The sequence below is a fragment of the Arachis duranensis genome, chromosome 3, assembly GCF_000817695.3.
Source record: "Arachis duranensis cultivar V14167 chromosome 3, aradu.V14167.gnm2.J7QH, whole genome shotgun sequence".
Classification (NCBI taxonomy): Eukaryota; Viridiplantae; Streptophyta; class Magnoliopsida; order Fabales; family Fabaceae; genus Arachis; species Arachis duranensis.
The window spans coordinates 117,975,088-117,990,154 of record NC_029774.3 but is presented as its reverse complement, the minus strand read 5'-3'; the positions used below and the strand labels follow the sequence as shown (position 1 = coordinate 117,990,154).

At 35.6% G+C, this 15,067-nt stretch overlaps 2 protein-coding genes across 2 annotated transcripts; one reads left to right on the top strand and one right to left on the bottom strand.

The window, feature by feature from the left end:
* The first annotated feature begins 4,508 nt into the window (after nucleotides 1-4,508).
* LOC107480539 (L-galactose dehydrogenase) lies at nucleotides 4,509-7,019 on the top strand. The gene is made up of 5 exons (XM_016100691.3): nucleotides 4,509-4,697; nucleotides 4,830-5,058; nucleotides 5,201-5,500; nucleotides 5,972-6,100; nucleotides 6,611-7,019. Exons 1-5 carry the CDS (start codon nucleotides 4,537-4,539, stop codon nucleotides 6,740-6,742), a joined length of 951 nt encoding a protein of 316 aa, XP_015956177.1. The 5' UTR covers nucleotides 4,509-4,536; the 3' UTR covers nucleotides 6,743-7,019.
* An 83-nt stretch (nucleotides 7,020-7,102) lies between these two features.
* LOC107480538 (probable protein S-acyltransferase 23) lies at nucleotides 7,103-14,840 on the bottom strand. Its single transcript, XM_016100690.3, has 13 exons — nucleotides 14,299-14,840; nucleotides 13,817-13,957; nucleotides 13,122-13,234; nucleotides 12,711-12,790; nucleotides 11,401-11,564; nucleotides 10,550-10,682; nucleotides 10,314-10,413; nucleotides 9,366-9,417; nucleotides 9,054-9,131; nucleotides 8,860-8,958; nucleotides 8,093-8,171; nucleotides 7,848-7,996; nucleotides 7,103-7,572 (listed from the first exon to the last, which is right to left on the bottom strand). Exons 1-13 carry the CDS (start codon nucleotides 14,533-14,535, stop codon nucleotides 7,381-7,383), a joined length of 1,617 nt encoding a protein of 538 aa, XP_015956176.1. The 5' UTR covers nucleotides 14,536-14,840; the 3' UTR covers nucleotides 7,103-7,380.
* Nucleotides 14,841-15,067: the final 227 nt, after the last annotated feature.

The following is a 15,067-nucleotide window of genomic DNA, read 5'->3' as shown; positions in this document are numbered from 1 at the left end:
GATCAGCCCAAGCACACACCAAGTGGGCCCTGGAAGTGGATTTCTGCATCAATTACTTATTTCTGTAAACCCTAGTAGCTAGTTTAGTATAAATAGAACTTTTTACTATTGTACTAGGTATCTCTGATTGTCTAGTCTTTTGACAATATAGTCTCTTGACCATTCGGTCTTTTGATCATTCAGGGAGGCTGGCCATTTGGCCATGCCTGGACCACCATTACTTATGTATTTTCAACGGTGGAGTTTCTACACACCATAGATTAAGGGTGTGGAGCTCTGCTGTACCTCGAGTTTTAATGCAATTACTATTATCTTTTATTCAATTCAAGCTTATTCCTATTCTAAGATATTACTCGTACTTCAACTTGATGGATGTGATGATCCGTGACACTCATCATCATCCGTCCATATGAACGCGTGCCTGACAACTACTTCCGTTCTACAAGCGAAAGCTAGAGTGAATATCTCTTGAGTTCCTTAACCAGAATCTTCGTGGTATAAGCTAGAATTATTGGCGGCCATTCTTGAGAATCCGGAAAGTCTAAACCTTGTCTGTGGTATTCCAAGTAGGATTCAGGGATTGAATGACCGTGACGAGCTTCAAACTCGCGATTGTTGGGCGTGATGACAAACGCAAAAGGATCAATGGATTCTATTCCGACATGATCGAGAACCAACAGATGATTAGCCGTACTGTGACAAGAGCATTTGGACCTTTTTCACTGAGAGGATGGGAAGTAGCCATTGACAATGGTGATGCCCTACATACAGCTTGCATGGAAAGGAGTGAAAAGGATTGAAAGTAAGAAGGCAGTATGTTGCAGAGATTCAATAGGGACAAACATCTCCATACACTTATCTGAAATTCTCACCAATGATTTACATAATTATTTATGTCCTTATTTTATGTTTTATTTATTATTAATTTCAAAAACCATTATAATCATTTGAATCCACTTAACTGAGATTTACAAGATGACCATAGCTTGCTTCATACCAACAATCTCCGTGGGATCGACCCTTACTCACGTAAGGTTTATTACTTGGACGACCCAGTGCTCTTGCTGGTTAGTTGTGCGGAATTGTGAAGAAAGTGCTGAGTTATTAGATGCGCATACCAAGTTAAATGCCATTGTTAGAAATCACAATTTCGTGCACCAGATGGCTTGCAAATGCACCTCGGGATGGAGATCTAGTATGCTCATGGCAACTTTTGTAAAGCGAGTCTTGTAGTCCTTTAAGCTTTTGTTCTGGTCTTGTTTGATTGTATTCAGGTAGTCCGAGTCATGTAAATAGATTGTAGATCCTGCAAAATGTTCCTCGAAAAACTTTGCTAGTTCTCGAAGATGAGAGATAGAATCTGCAGGCAAAGAACAAAACCAATCAAATGCAGGGCCGTCTAAATAAGAAGGAAAACAACGACACAAAATGGAATCGGAAGCACCATTTACAATCATTATATATTTGAATTTTTTGAGGTATTTCTTCAAATCTCCTAGCCCATTGTAGGGGGTCAAGGTAGGTGGCAAGGTGAACTTTATGGGTAGCTCGAAATTCATTTCTTCGGCTGTGAAAGGTCCCGCGGAGTTATCGGGCTCGGTGTTCTTATTTTCTGGCTGGCCATCCTCATTCTGCGAAGGCCGAGCTCCTTCATTCCGCGGAGGCTGAGCGTCTTCGACTCAGATAGTTTCAGAAACGTGTGTAGGGTCAGATTGGTGTTCTTCATCCTCTGGTTGTTCGCAGCGATCATTATTGTTTTCAATCCGAGCGTTTGCTAATTTGGCAATTTGATTTGCCATTCTTTGATTTTCTTCTGTCATGCGTTGGTTTGCCTCCACCATACGTTGGTTGGCTTGTTGTAACTCAATCACCATCCGAAGAAGTTCAGATGGCATAGGTGGAGGCGCGTCAGCCATGGATGCTCGTGGCAATACAGAGGCCGATAAATAAGAAGAGACTTTATTTTCTCGGCCCCACGGTGGACGCCAATTGTTCTTGCATGAGTAACCTGGGTGTAAGTCGGTTCTTGAGAGTCGATGCCAAGTTGTTGTGATCAACACCGAGCTATAGGTCTCGAGGGTCTGAGTTGTTCGTCCTGGGGTAGATCATGCCGTGGAGGGTGTGAACAAAAGGGGAGTGTACCTGCAAAAGGCACTCCAATGATTAAGTTAGTATTATGTACTCAGTATGTCTTTTAAGGATAAAATATCATACCTTTATAGGTGGTGTGGAACAAGTCGATTATGCTTCTAACGATTACCTGTATTGGAAAGCAGTTATTATAGATTGGTAGGTTACAACATCAGGTTGGACGTTTTTATTCTAAGTCATAATCCTTTAAACTGAATTATAACGTATAATGCCGATTTATTCCACATAATGTCGAGTTATAGCTATTAATTTGTAATAGCCATATCAATATATATTTTAAACAGTAAGATCGATAAATTGGACATTAAAATAAAAGATACTAGTAGTTTATTCTACAATTTGATCTTTTATAAGATCATACGAAATGATTCAACTATTGTCGTAAGGCTTCCTTAAAGGAAATGAAAAGGTTATACTTTTTTTTAAGTTTTGCTAAGAACAGTTGCATGTGTTAAGCAATTAATGGACAAATACTACTATAATATAAAGAGAAACATCCCTATTTCATAATCTACTATTTAATACCTCAATTTTATGAGTTATTACTGCCTCCAATAACATATTTTTAATGCAATTAATTATCACTAGAGTACCACATACTTAAGGGAATAGATCAGCGTAGCATTTCTTTTCACTTCTGTTTTTAATTACTTTAAGGATCATATGGTATAAAATAGAATAATATGGTGGTCGGTGTTACGAATTCTTGATTGAGAGTTGAAAGCTATCCTATAAAGTATAGAGTGAGGGGCAAAAAGAGTTATTATTGTTCCTGTGACTGAGTCCAGTTTTTGACAAGCTGGTTTGCACATATTTAGTTGTGCTGGAACAACTCACCCCACAGTAACAATTCTATTTTCTTAATTATTATTTGCAATGCACAAGAAAGGATATTAACCACGTAGTCAACGCTCTGTTCATCATGACAATTGCATTGCATGATATTAACGTATAATTCCACCATACATTTAGAATTACAAAGTTCTTTAATTTTTGTCCATTCTCGGAGTCACCAAAATACAAGTAAAAGAAAAGAAAAGAGTATCTCTTCTCACTCTAGATTTTTAGGCCGGTGTTAGCATGGAATATAAAAGTTAGATAAAAAGTTTTGTTTATAAAATTTATGCTTACTTTTATCCATCAAATTTATTCATAATCAGAGTGAAATTAATCAAAGTTGAAAGCATCTTAATCACTTAATTAATGATCTTGAGTTCAAGTAATAAAAAAAACTGCTAAAAGACTTCTACCCTTTTGATGGGAGTTCAACTAATTAATAAGTCGGGTTTCTGATATTAAAACCTAAGTACCAATAGTTCAATCATGACAAAAAGAATTATTCCGCAAATTTTTTTTTTTCATTTTGACCAATCCTACTTTTAAACTTAAAAGAAAAGCTTTATTAACAAGTATAAGAACACTCTTTAAAGAATATAAAATTGAAATATTGATGTTGAAAAAAATATTTTCCCCTTTCTTATTTACGTTAAAGCACTTATGAACAAAATCTAAAAAAAGAAAAAAAAATACGGACAAAACAATTCCACAAAATTATGCACCAGTTCAATATTTTAGTCTTTAAGTAAATTTGTTATTGCACATAAGCTATAAAATAGACATTTTGTTAAGTTATTATGTTTATATATTGGATATATTTTAAACACAATATCTACATTTGTCTCATCTGTTGTATCTAACTGTATTTTTATTAAAAAAAAAATTTCGAATATATTTAGACACACTTAAATATTATCACATATCAGTGTATCTAGCTTTATTCTTAACATATATTTTTGAAATTTGTTTAAAAATAATATATTATTATTTATTAAAATAAAAAATATTTTAAATACTTTATATAATTGAAAGAAAACATTAATTTAATTATTTTATATTTTAATATTAAAAAAATCAAAATATTATTATAATTTATCTAAAAAATGTTTTATATTTTATATATCGTATTTCTATATTTTATTTATTAAATTTTAAAATTAGTGTGTTCTGGGGTGTTCAGTATCCGCGTCACTGTCATGCACCATAGCACATGAGGTATAGTACAAATGGTAGATTTGTAATTTGATTCCCTTCTTACAGTTGCATTCGAATTTGAAATATGGGTTTTTTTGGACAGGGACTCGGGCCAACAGCGTAGCCCAGATCCAGTCTGCATTGCCCAACAGTTCCCTTCAAAACAAATAGAAGCACAAACTTTTCTGGGCCTTTAACGAGAAAAAAGGAATGGCCATGAATGATTTAATAGTGGTCCTATATACCTACATTTATATACACTCTAAAATAGATACATAGAGTTTGGTCTTAATTATTACTGTGATATGATGTTTGCATGCATCTCACACTCACTCACTCACTCACTCAATTGCGATGGAGCTGAGGCCGTTGGGAAACACTGGCCTCAATCTCAGCTGCGTTGGCTTCGGAGCTTCCCCTCTCGGCAATGTGTTCGGCGATGTTCCCGAGGAAGTTGCTATTGCTTCCGTTCGTCTCGCTTTTCAATCCGGCATCAATTTCTTCGACACTTCTCCGTATCCCTCTTTTCTCTCTCTCCTCTCTCCTCCAAATCTCAACCCTCTAATTTAGGGGAAAAAATTAATGTAAGAAAAAAGGGATAAACTTTGCGCTTTTTAATTATTATTATTATTTGGATGAATTTGAAGGTATTATGGAGGCACAGTGTCGGAAAAAGTGCTGGGCAAGGCATTGAAAGCTCTTGGTGCTCCGAGAAATGAATATATTGTATCTACCAAGTGCGGACGATATAAGGAAGGATTTGATTTCAGTGCAGAAAGAGTTACTAGGAGCATTGAAGAGAGCTTGCAAAGATTGCAGCTTGACTATGTTGACATATTGCAATGCCATGATATTGAATTTGGGTCTTTGGATCAGGTAGGTTGTTTGATTACTCTTATGCTTCTAATTTGTTGGAAAACTATTTTTCTTTGTGCTTTTTATGAGTTATGACTATGATTGAGGCTTGAGGGGTTTGATTCAGCAACAAGTAATTGTTTTGTCTTTCTTCTCAAGATAGATTGTGAATGAAACAATTCCCGCCCTTCAAAAGCTAAAGGAAGCAGGAAAAACTCGTTTCATTGGCATTACGGGACTTCCTTTGAGCATTTTTACTTATGTGCTTGATAGAGTCCCCCCTGGTTCTGTGGATGTAATACTGTCATATTGTCATTACTGTATCAATGATTCAACCTTGGAGGATTTGATACCCTACCTGAAGAGCAAAGGTGTTGGTATTATCAATGCCTCTCCGCTATCAATGGGGCTCCTCACCGAGAGTGGTCCTCCACAATGGCACCCAGCTTCACCTGAACTCAAGGTTTGATTATTTTCATGAGTATATGTATTGATTCTGTTGTGTGCTTCTATTGTCATTAAATCATTATTCAGTTCACATTAGGTTATGAAAAAGGGATCTTCAATTAGAGCTTATGAATTATGATCTTACCTGAAAACTTCCTTTTAGCAAGCGTCCAGTTTGATTTCGTAACTATCGGTACATGTGTGTGTATTTAGATGGGATGGAGGGAGATAGAATATAGAACTTAATCTTGTCAGCCTAATGATTTTTTCCCTATATGACCTTTTTATAGGATGATAATGCCTTTTCACGTTTGACAGAATAGGGAATTTATCTTTATTAGTCTGATCATCCAAGTACTGTCCTAGTAACTCTTCTCAAACTTCTTTGAGCTATATCTCTTCTGAATCTCTGACTTTTGCTTACAATCTTGTACATCTGTTGCCACACCTAAATTGCTTCTATGGCTTCTACCTTGGAACTTTGCAGTCTGCATGTCAAGCTGCTGCTGCCTGTTGTAAAAAGAAGGGAAAGAACATTTCAAAGTTAGCGATGCAATATAGCTTGTTAAATAAAGACATCACAACAGTGCTTGTTGGCATCAAGTCTGTGGAACAGGTTCTGCTTCATAATCTTCCTGAATTCTCATATTTCATTGTATATACCAATATCATGAATGCATATGTACCGTCAGTATAATGCATGAAACTTGCTGTTTGGATCTTCTAAGGCTTGTTCAAGAAAAATGGGTGCCTCTATTCGATTTGGATCATCTGTAAAATATGCAAATATGAGCTGACCTGCACACTTAGATGAACATGTTCGAAATACTTAGTTCAGGGAATTTTCTGTGAACTGTTATTTGTGGATAGATAGTATCCTGGATTTACCTCATCATGCTGTATCAGTAAAATTTGGCTTCTGCTTTAATGAAGATGAAGAATACTAATAACCAGAAGCTTATGAGTAGTTGAAAAAAACAGTAAATTCCTTCCTCCAATGCTGCAACTCGATATTTTTGCGTGCTCATTTTACATGTTAAATGAGCTTAGAATACAATTTATCATGTCAATGAGAACTAGGAACTTTTGTTGACCTGTTCTAACCGGTATAAATCAAACTAATCAGGTGGAACAAAATGTTGCTGCCGCAACAGAACTTGCAATCTCTGGGATTGATCAAGAAGCTCTGTCAGAGGTTGAAACCATTCTAAACCATGTTAAAAATCAGACATGGCCTAGTGGGATCCAGAAGAACTGATGTTTTCTCTGACTGACTGGCATTGCCATGCAGAATCCTGCAGTATGCACATTCTCGTTGTTGGGAATGGTCCCTTACCGCTTTTCAGTAAGAGAAATATCTCAGGTAAAGGTCCACCATCTAAATTATTTGTCATTTATCGTCTAAGTTTCCAAAGCTCTTGATGTCAATTATCAATTACTGGAGAATTATTCCCCACAGGAACCAGTATATGTGTGTGCCTTCTCGTAGCTTGTAATTTTTACTTGCAAGATTATTTTTACCTTTCTAGGTTTTATTTGTTTGTCTTTGCACTTCAATTCAAGACAATTATGTGTGTTAATAACATGGAGTTAAATTTCAGTAATAACCTTAAGTCAATTTAATCAATGATTCTATGATTTCATTCAAACAGTTACAAGACCGGCACACCGGTGAATTCAGTGTAGAACCGTAGATCTTATACAATAACGTAAAAGTGACATGAAACCACGGTTTGCATTTTCTCAAGACCAAAACAGAAACATGGTTTCTCCCTTTTATGCTTTGCAATCAAATGTACATGTATATCATCCAATGAACAATTTACCCTGCAAATGGACTCTATCTACATATCTACCCATTAAAACTATGGAAATAATATAACAAAGGATGCTCCACTAAGGAGCAGCAATCTGCTGTAACGGACGCCAAGCAATATCATCGTCATTTGTGTGGCCTACAAAAACAAAGTCGACACAATTCTTCCAACAGCCGTGGTTATATGGGTTTCTGAACCGTCCATCAGGACCGCGAAGATACTCATAACGCTTCGAATTTGCTATTTCATTTGTCGTCACATTTCGGGCTATCTGCAATATTAGAAATTTATGAACATGAAAAGACATTCATCAACTTGAAAACAATACCTGCGCATGCGTGTGTGATGCCTATATGCAATTATGTGTATTTCATCAAAGCCTTATTTGATAATCATGAAATATGCCCCTTAACTATATTCCCCAAAAGAATCAAATAAATGAATGAATAGAAAAATGACAAGATACATTGGTTTCCCCACAAATCTCATTTTTTATAAAAGACGACAAAAAAATAGAGATCTGGTGAGTATAGCTTATGCAATCACCATGGAAGCCTGTGTTATCGTCAAACTTGTAGCGGCAAGTAAAATAACAACATCAATCACCAAAAATACGATGACGCCTGGATGGTTAACTAACACATGATGCATCCATGTTTCGTCTGCTGAAAATGCTGGTATAGATGTCCAAATTCCTGTCATGGAAACAACTCCGTTATCTAGTTCAAGTGCAATGATAAATTACAGAACTTCAATGTGTAGGACAGTGCAAAAGGGTTCTTCAAACGTACTCTGAATTGCAATGGCACCAGAAAGTAAAGAAGTCAACGTTCCCATGCAGATGAAAATAAAGAAATCCCTCTTATTACTCTGCAAGATGTATACAATATTAAGTCTTGCATGGCTAGTACCAAATTTAAATATTTTTAAAATAAAACAAAATTAAGGAAAAAGAAAAAAGCAGCTCAAGGACTATATAATATAAGAAAAAAAATAGTCGTTTACTTGATTGTGATATTTCAAGATATATTACAAGGATGTGATCTCTGAAATGGGAGTGTAATTCAACACCATACAGTTAGAATGCTGACAAATACAGAGGAGCGAGGCCCATGTTGCAAACATGTGAAATGAAATCAACGACATTTTTCTACGTCCGAACACGAGTCCCACTATACCAGTAAACATCACATTTTTGTACGACAATTTTTTTTAAAAAAAAAAAAGAAAAACCCACTCATGTACTTCACTTTTAATTTTTCTATATACCACTAGAAAAATTGAAAAACAGAAAGCAGGGAAGGGAGAAAAACAAGAGGAACATCTCATTTCCAAATAAAATATGTAACAGTGTATACGTAAAAACATCAATACTTCATTTATCACCTTAAAGTAGGACCCCTCGCCAATACCTCCCAAAAAAAGAAAGTCCGACATAAGAATGCACCCTTTTTGTTTTTGTAAGAGAGGCATTTAATCCATAAGAATGCACTTTTGTTCTACTGAGTAAGAATAACCAACCATAAAAAACAGAAAGGAAAAGAATGACACCTCTTACCTTTCCCACACAATTAGATATCCATGGACAATGATGATCAAACTGTTCCACACAACGCTTACATGTAGGGCAATGCTTGGATCGGATAGGCCTTATTATCTGGATACAATTTGATCAAACTGGATAAGTGATAACTTATTTTGAAATAAGGAAAAATAGACTTTAAATTCTCAAAAGCTGCATATCGTGCAAACCTTGCAGGTAGGGCAAAGTTGAGACCAATTTCCTGCCCAAATAGAGGAACTATTCAGATCAATATTCAGCAATGGATCCTGCAGCAACCATACAAATGTAACATTCAGAGATTTTACAGTGTAAAGAAAAACAGAAAATACATCTAAATCAAAAGGTAAAATTAAAGCAAAATTATAGGAGTTGTAACAAGCATTGCACTCCCTGCAATGCACAGAAAACATGTTCAACAGATTACCATTGTTTTGGCTCGGGAACAACATTCACTAACAAGAAAAAGATTTTCACATGATAATCATGTAAGGTGTTCATACCTCTGCATTACCACCCAAGTCTCCCACCCGTTTGATGTAACCAGGATCCTTACTGCATACAGTTGAAATTACATTAATGATGGTTAGTCTAAATGTCACCTGCAGAAAATATTTCTGATATATCGGCATTACAGACAGTAATATAGGCAGCAGAGAAAAATTATAAGAAAATTAATCCTACCTAATGGGACAACGCATAGTTGTTGTAGTAGTGTAGTTGTATCAGGATAGTTTAAATGATTTCTCTATGGTAATGATATTAAACTACATCATTCACTGATCAAAGTAACAATCCCACTTAGTTGAAAATGTGTGGTTGTTTATGTTAGGGCAACTACTCAAATGAAGATGGCAAAAATATCTTTCCATAAAAATGCTTTGTTAAAAAATGTAATTTATTTATTTAGCCACACTTTAAACAAAGACAACACTTTTAGAACATATCAAAATCTAACCATACAATCCATCATCCAAGGATCAAAAGAAAATATTTTCATATGAAGATTGAAGACAATTATAAAGTCTTCATGGTAGTATCCACCTTATGTTAATGTGTGGTCATAAATAATTAACTGCAATCATTGTATGACAAACATATGGCATGAATATGCACAGCAAACGGTGTCACTAATCCAATGTCACGAGAATAATCGGCATCAAAATGCCAGAAGGTCCAAGGAGAGAATGTGAAATAGCCATCTGCTACTTATTTAAACATTAAATATATGAGGAAAAGCACCTCGGAAGTAGAGATCCTAGGTTAAATTCTAAGGCTATCGTACGACACTAGTAAAAGTTTAGCATATCTGCATCCTACAAAATTTCCTATTTTTACATTCATCACCTTTCAATATGGTTTACTACTCTTCTACATCTTATATCCTAAATGCATCTCATGAGGAAATCATATCTCACACAAAAGAAAGATTCCATGACAAAGAAAATTACCTACTACACCTATAAAACATAATCAGGGAACCAACTGCCAGAGAAAGAGCTGTCCACGCCCAAAGTCCAACAACAGCAGTAATCTTTTTAAGACCAGGAGCTGGCACAAATGTGAAAGATTCAGCAAGTCATCTTCATTGAAAAACAAGTAATATATTTGTGCATGTGTGTGTGTGTAATATATGTTTGTGCATTTGCGCCTCTGACACAGAAAAGTGGCACACAATTCAAAGTACCTGTAACAACCGAGTTGATGAAGAGAATCATACAAAAGACTATAACAAACAATAACAAGGGAGCATAACCAACTTCTGTCAACTTCCCCCCGCAAATTTTGTCTTGGTTGCTATGTGCCCGTAGTTGATTAGACTGCAAACATAAGCAAATACATAGTCAGTTACAGGGCTTATACTATTATAATTGTACAAACAATGCAACAGGGCAGCATTCCCATGTAATTTTCATAAGCATAATTTGCCAGTTCACACTATTGGCATTTCTCTAATTAATTTGGCAATTTCTGCCAGATGCAACCATCCCACATCCAGCCATCTTCAGAAAGGATGAAAGAAAAATCCTAGACAATAGAAAAATTTTCAACAATCCAATAGACATTCTTTTTTATTCTATAACACCTTAATACTGAGTTCCTTTCAGTTGGAAAGTAAAACAATATCAAACAAATTCATGATCAAGTGAAGATAAATCAATATCAAACAAATTCATGATCAAGTGAAGATTATTATTTCAGGTTTCATATTAAAATCTTCTCTTTCGTTGTATATTTTACTACTTACGAATTCCTGCATTTTAAGATAGAGAAAAGGAAAAGTAACAAAATTAGCTTTCAGTACTTTCATGTTTTAAAATATAAAATGGAAATTATCTGAACCAATTAGCAGACAAAATCATGGCAAGGCACCACTCTAGTTGGCATGCACATAAACCTATGTGTACATAGGCCTGTGATCCCCTGCACTCAGTAAAACTAAATTAAATTATTAATTACCACAGTTCTCATAGAGAATGTTCCCAAAGAAATAGCGAAATACACAACCAATGGCCTCATCAATACAATGTTACGTACAAGGAAAAGAGCGACATGCCGATGACCTTTATCATGTGCAAGCTGCACTGGAGTGCTTCCAGCATTGTCCTTCACTGTTAGTTCTTCTTTGGTGCCTGCATGAACAAGCACAGCACACACCTCCGCGTATCCTCTTAATGCAGCCCAGTGCAACGGAGTGCAACCTATACCAGTTTCAACACGTATTAACTTATTTTAAAAGAAAAAAAAAAAGAAACCTAAAATGCAAACAAAACAGAAGCTAAACCATATAACTAATGATCGGTTTAAAAAACAACAACAAAGCCTTATCCCACTAGATGGAATTGGCTGCATGGATCAAACAATTCCATTGCATCCTATCATGTATCATATTTGCAGTGAGATTGTTCACATAGAGATCTAGCTTGATCACCTCATACAAAGTCTTTTTAGGTCTTCCTCTGCTTGTAAACCCTAGTCCATCTTCCATCTAATCCACCATTCTCACTGGATGCTATACCAGTCTTCTCCATATATGTCCAAATCACATAAGGCGAAATTCCACCATCTTTTCAACAATAGGTTCTACTACAAGTCCACAACTTTCTCGCTCATATCCTCATTTTTTATTATGTCCATATGCGCATGACCACTCATCCATCAACATATCCTCATTTCGGACACACTAAACTTATATTCATGTTCACCCTTCGTCGTCCAACAATTTGTTCCATGCAACATAGTCAATCTAATGGCGGTGCGATAAATTTACCTTTAAGTATTAAAGATACTTTTTGTCGCATATAAGCCTGAAGCATTGCGTCATTTTGACTAACTTGCTTGAATCATATGATTCACATCATCTTCTATTTCTCCATTGTCCTGGATGCCATAATCAATATATTTAAATCTCTTTTGGTATGATGTTATCTCCAATCTAAACTTCTGAGTTAGTGTTTCTCCTTCCACCATTAAACTTGCACTCCATATACTCTTTCTTAGGACGACTTATTCTCAGACCATGTTCCTCCAAAGCTTGTCCCCACGAAACCTTCTCATTTACTGGTGTTATAATTAATGATAAAAATTCAAACTTGCATTATTATCATCACACATAAAGAACATAACAAAATATTCCCTCTGGCATCAATTAATTGTCCACTTAGGAAACTACTATCCTAGGAAAGACTGTCTACTACACAATACCATAAACGTCGATCTATCATAACAACTGCTGCCTTCATAGGTTATATCTCATCTTGGCATCAAATAGAATGACACCAATATATAGCAATAGACAATTCAGGGTTTACACATGCATATAGCAATGAGAATCCATCTTGGCATACCATCTTTATCTTGTCTCCTTTGACTAGCATCTCTAAAGAGAAGCAATCTTACTGTATCAACAAATCCCTTATATGCAGCCCTGGTCATAAAAATCAAGAATTTGATAAACAAAGTGAAAAAATAATCAGCATCTTCAATGTAATTAGTTTTTTTGAATTTGCAATCACTTAGAGTAGGCTTCAACAATATGACATATTACACTTACAAACCTAATCAAAACTCAGAAGAAGAAAGATCTCATTCCAACAAATTAATTAGTGCGACAGTAGAATTAGATAAGTAGTTTAATGAGTGTATTGAAATAAAAAAACAAGATACTGATGGAAGAACTATAATGCTGACTACCAAGTATCTAACAAGCCATCTTTAAAAAACAAAAAATTATAACAATCAAAAGCATTACGACATACCAATGAAGAGGACTCCTTCCATCATTATCAGGCACGTCAAAATCAGCATGGTACTTTACAACAATGTGGTTTAAGAAAGCTGTTTGCCCATATTGTGCTGCAACATGAGCTACCTACACAACACAGTTAACTATCAAAATAACACAATACCGGAAACATAGATTTAATTTTACACATTTTGAGGAAATAAGTGATTGTTTACATAAATTTACATACAGCGAAGTCAACCAGGTCTGATCACCCAGACACCCAACTCATATCAGTAGGCTGGATGCAGGGATTTGGTTAAACAGGTATGGATTGTTGATCATTGGTCTTATGCTCAGAGCTCTACCAAAACACGCACTAGTTACACTGTCTCAATAAATACCCTTGAGTAAAGTAAAATAAAAACCCTTCACCTTGCTTCTTTCACCCAATACATAATGCTTAAGATCTAAACTGGCCTCAACAATAATATATAGTTGAAATAATATTATCACTTTTAACACTTCAGGTGAAAAGTACATATCCACATGGGTATTCCGTAGGGGACAAAATTGGGTACACAGGTATTACCAGGGTATAATGATTTGAATATTGACAGCTTTTAGAAAACGGCTGCAGGTGAGTATAAGTCAAGTAACTAATTCAATTTGAATATGAATATGAATGTTAATTTAAAAAATAAATAAATTAAAACACAGAAAATATACCCGATATCCATTTATGTCTGTGGCTTCAACCCGAGCTCCATTCTCCAAGAGCACATCGGCAGATGGAATGGAACCCCAAACTGCCGCCCAATGCAATGCCGTTTGTTGATTGTGGTCAGCAGCATTGACATCAGCCCCGTGCTTCATAAACAAGTAAACACCCACCAGGTAAACTTAGACCTCATCCAACCCAAAATTAAAGCATTTCCAGTTATATTAACTTCACACATAGCCCAGACCCCACCCCCACCCCAACCCCCATCCCCTTCTTTTTCTTTTCTCCTACAGAAAGTTCCACATAAAACCACCAATTGCCCAGAGTAAAAATCCAAACTTGAATGAGAAGGCGAAATCAGCTTATCTTTCCAAAAAATACCCAACTTTGTTATCATAAGACCTAAGCTAAGGCACAAAGAAAATATTATGAAAAAGAAACGAAATGCGATTATTCCCCAGGACACGAAATGGAATATTGGTAATACCTGAATGAGATAGTGGGCAATTTCATGGAAGTTGTTAAGGCAAGCCCATTGAAGAGCGTAATAGCCATTCCCATCGGGAACGGTAACGGAGGCACCGTCATGTTCGACGAAATTCCTCAATTTTTGTAAGTCACCGTAGGTGGAGGCAGTGTAGACGTCGGTAATGGGAGGCTGCTGGTAAGTTTCGTTGGGTTTGGAGTCCGACGATGTTACCACCTCGATCTCCGACGACGCCATTTGGGGTTTGGATTCGGGTTTTTGTCAGCTAAACCTAAACGATGCGGATTCCATTGGGATTGCGGGAAAAAAAATAGAAGAATTAGGGCTTGAAAGGGTCAAGATTGGAGTGCGAATCAAAATTGGAGGAATTGGAGTTGGAATTGACGATTTGTTTTTTGGTTGTCTGAGAAATCAAAGGAGAGAGAATCTTGTCCTGTTGAGTTGGGTTAGGATGTTTCAGAAGCTTCTCCGCGCAATGACGGCTAGCCTCCCCCAATTTGCCAAAAACTTCCAAATTCAACTTCTTCCTTTTTTTCTCTTTTTTCTCTTCTTTTCCTTTTGTATTTGTACCTAATAAATAATAATAATGACTAAAAATTATTAAATATTTGATATAATTGACTTTATCATTTAAGAATTTTAAGTATTAGTTTTATATAAAGTAAATTTCTATCAATGTTTTTTTCAAATAGAACTCCAAAAAAATACGTGAAGATTTGAGGATTTTTTAAATAAATAATTTAATTATTTAATTTACTGAAATAAATAA